The sequence below is a fragment of the Taudactylus pleione genome, unplaced genomic scaffold (assembly GCF_031769625.1).
Source record: "Taudactylus pleione unplaced genomic scaffold, aTauple2 ptg000434l, whole genome shotgun sequence".
NCBI classification, from domain to species: domain Eukaryota; kingdom Metazoa; phylum Chordata; class Amphibia; order Anura; family Myobatrachidae; genus Taudactylus; species Taudactylus pleione.
Window position 1 is genome coordinate 7,853,902 of NW_028284836.1, and position 11,099 is coordinate 7,865,000.

The following is an 11,099-nucleotide window of genomic DNA, read 5'->3' on the forward strand; positions in this document are numbered from 1 at the left end:
TATTTTAGCAAAAAAACTGAAAATCATAAATTAGAAGTCTTAATAGACGGGACTTTCCACAATCACATCCTCAGATTAAATCTCCAGACCTTACAGTGGGCACAGAGATTCCATGGGATTGCGAAGTGGGGGTGTGCTTTTAAATGCGCTGTGAGGTTAAATTGGCGCTGTTGTGCACATTGGAAGCAGAGCAGATGCACGCATTGCGCAGTTCACCAATCTCTCATAATGGGATTTTCTCAACAAGATAGAATTTATTTTGTTTGTATCTATTTCAAATTGGCTCAGCTCATTCTCTCTGTGCAAGGATTCTGCGCAAATTGGTTCAGCTCATTCCTGCTGCACAAGGATTCTGCGCAAAGCTCAGCTCATTCCCGCTACACAAGGATTCTGTGCAAATTGGCTCAGCTCATTCCCGCTGCACAAGGATTCTGCGCAAATTGGCTCAGCTCATTCCCCCTGCACAAGGATTCTGCGCAAATTGGCTCAGCTCATTCCTGCTGCACAAGGATTCTGCGCAAATTGGCTCAGCTGGGCCTGATTCAGAGGGGAACGCTAATGCATGCACAGCTGCGATTTTTTGGCGTAGTCGCAGCAGCGTTAATATGTGAATGTTAGTTTTTATATTCCACCTTGTGTACTAGCATGCGCCGGACTAGTACAAGCCCTGAGACGCCCTCTTCCAATGTCCATGGACAGTGAAAATCCATTGGTGGTTCCAAACGCTCTACCATCGGTGCATTACGGCGTTCACCATCTACCCTTGCACCTGCCTATGTCTGGGTTAGTGTCTTTTTCTGAAATTGCTCTAAACATGGCCTCTGTGGCTGCGGCTCTGCCTTTGGGAATGCATCCACGATCGCTGACATGCCCGAGATCCTCCCACAACGCGCCCATGAGGCGCCTTTTTTGCGTTCACTTCAGACCACCTTCCAGTCACCATACAGAAACGCCCATGGTTTTTCCCCGACCAGTTCTAATGCCAGCTCCTCCGTACGCAACAGCTGACACTTACACTCAGGCAAATGCAAGCGCACTAGGAGTTTTCAATACTTTTGCGCATGCGTATTAGCAAATAATCGGTCGACCGCGCAAATATCGGCATGTGCACACTACTGTATCAGGCCCTGCATTTTCTACTTACACAGACATCACTGGATGATGAAACATGGACTAAAATAACCAATTTTATCTATGTAACTTTTTGGAGATTGTTAAACAGCATCTGCAGAAATGAAGGGTTAATCTCTCTCCTGCCGGAATGTGAGGGGGCCCTGCTGTATTCCTCATCACCTGAGGTAATGACTTCTCCCCTCACAGTCATTACAGCGCCATTAGTCCTCTATTGTATCTTGTGTCTTCCTGGCTCGATTGCATTATTTTGCACTTTTGTCGAATTGCTCCTTTCCACACTATTACCGATTGTTCCAGCCTGGGCCTCATTAATCATCCTGCCAATGAGGCTGCCTGGTGATCGGCCTCTTCCACTGTTCTCCGTGACTTCAGCTATCCAGGGAATGACAGGATTAGATCGAGCTAATTACCGGACATTACCATCCCTGGGATCACACAGGCAGATTGCTACAGATAGAGACCTGGACCGACCATGGACATTCTCACACTACAGGGCCCGTTTATCTAACGTCACATACTCAGAGCCCGATTCATTAAGGATGGCTATTGCGACAGCAGCTCCGTAATCGCAGGCAGATCTGCTGCGAAAATAAGCCCACTGCCTCCCACGACCGCTATCTCACATCGGTAATACCTCGCGAACCTCCATAAACATCGGTAACATTGAGTACCTACCATCGTCCAGAATTACAGCAGCCCTGACCCTACTTAGAAATTACAATCACCCGACTGCGTGCGCTTTAGCAATAGTGATCCGTAATGAATCAGGCCCTCAGTGCGATCTGGGCATGATATTAGCACCCATGATAGTATTACAGCACGCAATTACACCACCCCAATGTACTAAATAGCACCCCCAGGGACAGGGGCTCCAAAAGGAACCCATCCCTACAGTGGCATCCTCACCATGGTGACACCCAGTGTGGGCCGGCAAAAAGGGGTGTGACCAGCGGACAGGGGGAGTGGCCTTGTGGTAGGGGCGTGGCCTCATGTCCTGAACCCCCCCGTTTTAGTCGCTCCCGGAATCCCGGAAGCAGTCTGTGTGCAGTGCCGGCTCCCTCACTGTAATGGTGCAGTGCAGCACGCGGCTTCTGCCACTGAGGAGGAGTCGGCACTTTGGTGTTAGCCCTCGGCGGGTGACACCCGGTTGCGGCCCGCACCCCCTTTGTGATGCCATTGGGCCTTTGTGATGTGATTGGAGTTGCAGTGACTGTGTCAGTGGTCTCTTCGCTTCTTTATCGGGACTCCTGCGCACACAGAGGACCTCATTCAGAGTCGATCGCTTGCTGCAAGCGATCGCTCTGAATGAGGACAGCCGCTTACTTTTTAAGTGCTGCCTCCTGGTCGATCGCTAGGCTGTGGGTTACCACCCACAGCTCTTGTGATCGACCAGGGTGACGGTCGCGATGGTCAAGACCACCGCAACCATCGGGGCTTGCGACGAGACCCTAAGGTTGGGTCTCGTCAGCCGCAAGCCCCAGGGAGCTCCCTGCTCTGATCGAGCAGGAAGCTCTCCCACTGACATCACTGTTGATGTCAGTGCGTCAACCCCCAAACGGCAAGCGTTCCATCGCCTCCGTTTGGCCGGCCACGCCCCCTGCCCACCTCCCAAACGGGGCGAGCTGTCAATCACCATCGTCAGCTCGCCCCGTTTGGTGCGAGACCCCTAGTAACGGAGCGCCTGTCGCTGGCCGGCTCCGACGTGCGTATACCCAGTGGAAAAACATCGAGCGCTCAGCGCTTGCGACCGGGTCTGAATGACCCCCAGAGTCTACAGTCCACACATGTGTGGTGACCATTGCTGGGGAGGGTTCCAGACGAACCCTCTCCTGGTAAATTATACAAAGTGTAGCCCTTAGGTTACAGCAGCACAACGCCACCTTTTAGATGGCAGAAGCTGCAGGGGCCAAACTACTGAATGCATGGTAAATCTGACCGCATCGCGTCCGCCATAGAAACCTATGGGGGTTGCAGCTCTGTTGGAAATGGAGGGACTGCAGCAGGTATCTCAGATATCAAGGTGTTTTGGGGGAATATGCTGCAAATATTTAATGATAAATAGGCCCTTAACTGAGATATCTGGAAAGCGAAACATAATGCCTGTCAGTTATCTACACAACGGAGGCCGCCATTGAGCGAGATGATCTGATATTCCTGACAAGTCAGCCTATCAACTCCCCTAGGGACTACCTACACTACTGGAGGATAAGGAACAGTGCTGTTTGCTATACAAATTGGGATCTATCTAACTCAGTAGGCGGCACACTGGCCTGAACTAACCACAAGCGTGGAGGCGAAAGGGCACACGTGGCCATCATGCATGCGCGGTGGGCTGAGAGCATGGACTTGGACTTCTGGTGACATTTAAAAAAAAAAAAAAAAAGTAAATGTGTAAAGAGTATATAATATCCAGCTGGGAGCCGGAACCTGTGATCAGCCTTGTGTGTCTACATAGACCACAGGCTGATCACTTACTTGCATCCACTGACACCAGTGAGCTCCTCTTTGACTCTGGTCAGCTGATCGCTGGACTCCTGCTCTGTGACCCTAGTCATCTGGTGTGTGCTGTAAACGGAGATGCTGCTTTACAGCACAGAGCAGCTGACTGGGTTAGGGTTAAGCTGCTGAAGTGGACAGTTATGGTTAGGCACCAGTGGTAGGGTTAGGCTAGGGTAAGGTCTAAGATGGCCATACACTAGACCAACTTTCATCCAACCATTCAACTAGTTGGTTGCTTGGAATGAAAATCTGGTAATGTATTAGCAGATTTAACCAATTTGTGATTGTCATTTGCTCCCATAAATTATCAGATTTTCATTCCCACCAACTAACTATTTGGACAAAAGTTGGTCTAGTGTATGGCCAGCTTTAGGCACTAGGGGGAGGTTTAGAGTTAGACTGCTGGAGGGGACAGTTAGGGTTTAGGCACCAGTGGAAGGGTTATGGTAAGACACTATGGGAGGGTTAGGCTACTGGAGGGGACGGGTAGGTTTAGGCACTAGGTAGTGTGTTGGGGATAGGCTGCTGGAGAGGACGGTTAGGGTTAGGAACTAGTGGGAGGGTTGCGCTAGGGTTAAGAACCAGTAGGAGGGATAGGCTAGGGTTAGATTTAGGCACTAGGGGGAGGGTCAGGGTTAGGTTGCCAGAGGGGACGGTTAGGAACCAGTGGGAGGGTAAGGGTTAGGCACTAGGGGGAGGGTTAGGGTTAGACTGCTGGAGGGGACAGTTAGGGTTTAGGCACCAGAGAAAGGGTTATGGTAAGACACTAGGGGAAGGTTAGGCTGCCGGAGTTGACGGGTAGGTTTAGGCACTAGCTAGTGGGTTAGTGATAGGCTGCTGGAGTGGATGGTTAGGGTTAGGCACAAGTGGAAGGGTTGGGCTAGCGTTAGGTTTAGGCACTAGTGGGAGGGTCAGGGTTAGGTTGCCAGAGGGGACGGTTAGGAACCAGTGGGAGAGTTAGGGTTAGGCACTAGAGGGAGGGTCAGGGTTAGGTTGCCAGAGGGGATGGTTAGGAACCAGTTGGAGGGTTATGGTTAGGCACTAGGGGGAGGGTTAAGGTTAGGACTAGGGTTACATTACAGAAAGAAAAAATTACATTGACTATTTTTTGTGTCGACCATTTATGTGTCAACCATTTAAAACCTGTCGATGTTTTAACCTTGTTGACATTCTGCACTGTCCACAATTTTTCATTCGACCTTTGTCCCTGTCGACCTATTCCCTGTTGACCGTCTAGTGTCAAACTATTGACTGTCAGTCTAAACATTGCCAATCTACTGTACCACACCCAATATCAGGGTGAGATATTGTCTTATTCTTACTTCTTTCTCTCATCTGGAAGCTCTGTGCCGTCATCCTCCATCCGGGTCTGGAGCTCCTGCATGACTTTATTCAAGGTTCCGTAGAACTCGCTGTTGTCCTCCTTGATCCCTTTGTTGTGTTCCGCGATGACCTCCTGGTATCCCAGGTCCTGCACCTCAGCATTGACTGTGTATTTCAGGCTGTGCAGCACCCGCCCGCTGTCCTGCAGCAGGTTCCGCAGGTACTGTGCATCCTCTCGCACACTCCGGGCGCTGCCCTTCCTTGCACAGGACTCCCGAGGAGGGGTGACGAATGTCAGCTGGCATTTTGGTGTGTCTTGGGGCTGATGCTGGGGCTCTTTAGGTTGATCTTGAAGGGTGTCCATAATATATCCCGACCCTAAATCGCCCAGGGCTTCATCTCCACTTTGGCCTGAGCTGAGTGATACAACCAGCCACAACTTCAGCACCGTGGACAGCGCCACATACGGCCACATCCTGCTCTGCAAATTAAACATAAAGCCAAATATTAATTTTATTACTAACTTTATCTTTTCTGCAGATGAAGCAGACTTTAGTTCATATCCAGTGAAGCTCTATGCCGCAGCTGTCACAAATGCAGCCCATTCATTTCAAGAGGAAAGGCGAGATAGTCTTATTGGGGACTATTGATCAGGGCAGGAGATTTAAATACTGGAATAAAATGGCTCCATCTGTACATTTGCAGAAGACATCACAATTGTATTAATGTAGCTTTACGAGTGTTGGTTACCAATGTTATTTGTTTTCACAGGCAAATGCAGGGGGGGGTTTCTGGTTGCCTGGAAACCCCCCTCCCCAGCCCACATCGTGACCACAAAAGAAATAGTAATATAATAGAATGTTACTATTGCTGCATGTTCTTCTCAGTATCACAGATAAAAATAATTAGCACCACCTGTGGATCTTTTAACATGTGTCGGCCAGTAATAAATACTTCTGTGCGCCAACTAGGAGATCTGGAAAACATGCACTGTTCGAGAGTGACCAATATGTACATATATGTCCAGGGCAGTGCTAGGTTCTTCTGCTGCTCCCCCAGTCTCCCAGACTTGCTCCAGTGCTCTGCCAACATCTTAAATAAAAACACTCAGCTCAGGCAGGATGGCCCTACTGCCGCATCTAATGGCTTACTGTGATCGCTGGTCCTGTATATGCTGGAACTATGACTCACAATACACTTAGTAGGAGGCAGAATATAGCTAGTTAAATGCTAATTATGCCCTCTTCCTTGGTGGCCACACTCGCTCTAAAATCAAGGATTTGGAAACCCCCCTCTAGAAATCCTGCGTTTGCCACTGGTTGTGGCGGAAAATTATCTGGCTGACCGAGATCTTGTGCAGCGTCTGTCATCTACCATCAACAATACATACAAATGTGTCCTTATACACTGTGGCTTCAGTCACGTCAAACAGCCACTCTCGACGTGCCAGGTCCCGGGCTACTTGGCTGCGCCAAGCGTCTTTCTTGCTCAAAATGTGCGTCTTATTCACATAAAAAACAACTGGAAGATTTGCTAGATTACACTGATGAATTTGATGTTCGACATTTGTACATCTGTGTGCAAAATGCGCATGTATCTCTTTACCTCCGCAATCTGTCGGTATTCTGACAGTCGGGATGCCGCTGTCGGTAATGTGACCGTCGGCATCCTAACTGTTGGGATACGGACTACATCCCCCTGATTCAGATGTGGGCACTATTTCAATGTTCACGCACTTGAGCGATTATCAGTGGACTGCGCATGCGTCTTAGCCCAATTGAATGGTGAACGAATGTGAGCACGGTTGTAGTGAGGATTTATTCACAAGTGATTGACAGGCATGGGCCATTTTGTGGGAGGCAACAGGGAGCGGAGCCAAAAACGCGGCCGTGTCATGACCGTTTTTGATGCGTGTATCTGCCCACATGGCACCAGCATCTCCCTTCCCTCTGCCATTCTGTGCGACCTTAGGGTTACTCAGACGAACGATTATCGAAGGATCTGCGACCACTGCTGCGTCTTTGTATGCAGCTGCTGGACATGCGAGGCCGCCATTGGGCGTCTCAGTACATATCCAGGCGGCTGCATCATTAGCATATTTTTGCATGGCAGCTGCATGCAAAATGGCAGCTGCTATTGAATTGGCGCCCACATCTGAAGCAGGCCCTGTACGCCCACAGACATGCAGCGCAAAGTCATATTAAGCGAGGCAGACGATGAATCATATTATAGACCCTTGTTACTGCGAAACTGATTGCCTGGCGCTTACCCTTAAGGTGCGTACACACGGGACGACTTTTGTCAACAATATGAACGATAACGATATAGTTTATCGCTACGTCGTTCATAACGTTGACTTTTTTAAACGAACGATGCGCGTTCCCGCGTGGACGATGATAACTTTCATCATCCATCCTGCTTGTCCAACTTGATGAATATATCGTTGTTCATAACGTTCATACTGAACGGTATGACTGAGCAATCGTTGGTGAAATCGTTTGTAGATCTTTGACGAAATCCTACATTTCGTTGAATGATATCGTCCTGGAAATTTCAAAGGAAATCGTCCAATGATATCGTTGACCGTTAAAGTCGTCCTGTGTGTACGCAGCTTTAAAGTCATCGCTGCTATCAGCAAATCCTTATTCGTCTTGTAAAGAAGTACTGTACATGGCCCTCTGGTGACAAATTGCGGCTCCTGGTCGATGTCTCACCACAGTGAGAGTCGGGGCCTTAGTAAATGACCCTCATTCATATGTGTCCCAGGTGTGGCCTAGTTTACTGCAGCTGGCGGTTCTATTCTTATCCCAGATACATGCACCTGCTTAGTAAGATAATCACCCCATCCACTTACAGATAACCTGACATATTACTGCTGCCATTAAGGATTAGTACAGTTATTACAACTATTAAACTGAAGACGATTTGTCCGAGTTTGAACTGTCGCACTTCCAGTGACCGAGGGGCCTAATTCAGAGATTTGCATAAATGCAAATATTTACGAAAATGCCCAGATCTGCAGCGGGAGCAGCGACTGCTGTGCTCATGGGCGATGTCGGTCGCAGTGCCCCAAAGTCGCAGCATGATTGACAAGCTGCTGGCCTTTGGGGGTGGCGAAGGGGTGGTGGCAAGGAGCTTTCCGGAAAACGGGGGCACGACAGTCCCATCTTCTGGGCACGCAGAAGCCAGTGGCTGCGTTTTGGACGCAGCTTCACGGGCCACGGTGTAATTTTGCCAGACAGTAACACTCCGGTTATTCAGGCGTCCAATGTCCACGCAGCTGATCTGATGTTGCATCTTCGGCAGCAGATCACAGAAGCCGACAGTGTGCGTATTTTTACTTAAGACGCCTCTTGCGGCTTTTACATTGTTTTAGCACAGCCGCTGCGTACAAAGGCACAGCAACTGCGCTACTGCGCCCATTTATGAATTAGGCCCAGTGTTTCACTCTGAGGTGAGAGATGGAGGAGAAGAGACTGCCAGGGAGGCGTAATGTCGTCATCTCACTGACACACGGTCATTTATTAGTGCCGTCCGGAGTCTGTCTGCGGCCATCTGCTGCTCCAGACGCCTGGGGGCTCATGAGGCGAGAGGGATAGAAGATTTCTATATATTAGTAGTACCTAAAACCTGATTATGGGCCTGATTCAGAGCCGCTCGTAAGCGGCCGCTCGTTCGTTCCAAGCGATGTTTGCACAACTGCGCATGCGTACGGATCGTAATACGCATGCGCGAACCAGTCAGTGCAGCTGAAAATCGTTTGTTCGCTAAATAGCGAATGCCTGCTATTTTGAGTGACAGGAGGAGGCGTATGTGGGTGGTAACAGGGGAAGGTGCTTGAAAACGGGGAGTGGAGATCCGAACGCAGGCATGCTTAAAGGTCAAAACGGGCATTTTATGGGTGTGCATAATTAATACAGCAGTGTCATTGACCACGTCACTGGGTTATTTTATAGTCAGAACTGCTCGCAAGATTGCGGTAGGAAAAACCAACCACAAAAATAGCAAGCAGTTCATACGCTGGTCGATGTACTCGATTAATCTAATAAATAGCGGACATGACGTAGGATGCGAGCGGCCAGGGGGCGTAGTTTTCCAAAAAACGACCGCATGTTTTGTACGCTCGTTCAGACCTAGAGGCGTGAACAGACCGCAAAGAGCGAATGGTTCATTTGAATAGCCACCCCTATTTTCTGAACGAGCGAGCGCAAATAGCGTCCGGCTCTGAATCAGGCCCTATATTTCTTCTGTACTTTACTGAGTGATTTTGCATGAGAGTTCAGTCTGTCTCTTGTGCCATCCGTGGAGACAAGCGCCGCACTTGTGTCTTCTCTGGATGATGTAATTTGTAGCCGAAATGCCACATAGAAGGGAGAGCGGTGCCCAACGTAGTTCTGTGGACCAGCACAGTTGGGCATCCAGGACCACGGACATACTGTAGCAGAATGATCCTCCCGAAATCTTCTCGTTCTCTGAGGCGATTGGCTTGTTCTGTTTGGTAGCCATCACTAAAGGGTCACATACAGTAAGAGTTTGCTAGTTTAATAAATATGCAATGTCTTCTACCTGGCCCCAGGGACAGAGCTGTTGGACTGAACGTGAAGGGTGTGCTAAGATTTTGAGAATGGAGGAATCCATACAAAGCTCCAGGTGACCAGACCAGACCACTGAACAGGATTCCCATACTGACCAAAGGGAATCATATTCCATAATGATAATTCCTCCCAAAGCAGGAAAGTCTCAATCAGCTAATGCTATACATCAGTGGGACAGACCCCTGGGGGCTGCCCAATCCCCCAAGCAGTTTAGTTGCTAATTTATTTCATACATAGAAGGTGACAGAGGACCATCTGTCAAATGTCTTTAGTGATGCACCAAATATAGTAACTCTGGCAGTTTCTTTGCCTAGCATCGGAGAGCTGACCGGTCACAGCTGGAGAAGTGTTTCTGGCTGATGAGTGAACCCATCTGTAAAATAAAGCTGTATTGCTTTGTGCTACTCTCAGATACAGCAGAATCCATCAAATGGTCAATGTCACTATACGGGAAATAGAATGAGAGCAAACAGACTAACACTGAGGCAGACAGATGGGGAAAGAGGTGGACTGATACTGAGATGGGGAGAGAGATGGACTGATACTGAGATGGGGAGAGAGATGGACTGATAATGAGATGGGGAGAGAGATGGACTGATACTGAGATGGGGAGAGGGATGGACTGATACTAAGATGGGGAGAGAGATGGACTGATACCCAGATGGGGAGAGAGATCGACTGATACCGAGATGGGGAAAGATGGACTGATACCGAGATGGGGAGAGAGATGGATTGATACAGAGATGGGGAGAGAGATGGACTGATACCGAGATGAGGTGAGAGAAAGACTAATACCAATATGGGGAGAGATATGGACTGAAACAGAGATGGGGAGAGATATGGACTGATACCGAGATGGGGAGAGAGATGGACTGATTCCAAGACGGGGAGAGAGATGGACTGATACAGAGATGGGGAGAGAGAAAGACTGATGCCGAGATGTGGAGAGAGATGGACTGATGCTGAGATGGGGAGAGAGAAGGACTGATAATGAGATGGGGAGAGAGATGGACTGATACCGAGATGGGGAGAGAGATGAACTGATACCAAGATGGGGAAAGAGTAGGACTGATAATGAGATGGGGAGAGAGATGGACTTATACCGAGATGGGGAGAGAGATGGACTGATACCGAGAAGGGGAGAGAGATGGACTGATACCGAGATGAGGTGAGAGAAAGACTAATACCAATATGGGGAGAGAGAAGGACTGATAATGAGATGGGGAGAGAGATGGACTGATACAGAGATGGGGGAGAGATGGACTGATACCGAGATGGGGAGAGAGATGGACTGATACCGAGATGTGGAGAGAGATGGACTGATACCGAGATGGGGAGAGAGGAGGACTGATAATGAGATGGGGGAGAGATAGACTGATATCGAAATGGGGAGAGAGATGGACTGATACCGAGATGGGGAGAGAAATGGACTGATACCAAGATGGGGAGAGAGAAGGACTGATACCGAGATGGGGAGAGCGATGGACTGACACCGAGATGGGGAGAGAGAAGGACTGATAATGAGATGGGGAGAGAGATGGTCTGAGA

General features: G+C 49.1%; 1 protein-coding gene across 2 annotated transcripts in view; it reads right to left on the minus strand.

Moving 5' to 3' along the window:
• LOC148505950 (uncharacterized) overlaps positions 1–11,099 on the minus strand; it is a 157,043-nt gene that overhangs the window by 3,113 nt on the left and 142,831 nt on the right. For both annotated transcript variants that reach the window (XM_088447540.1, XM_088447539.1), the window contains exon 2: positions 4,956–5,437. In XM_088447540.1, the coding sequence (XP_088303666.1) occupies positions 4,956–5,431 (476 nt within the window). In that variant the 5' untranslated portion in view covers positions 5,432–5,437. The remainder of the gene's footprint in view (positions 1–4,955; positions 5,438–11,099) is intronic.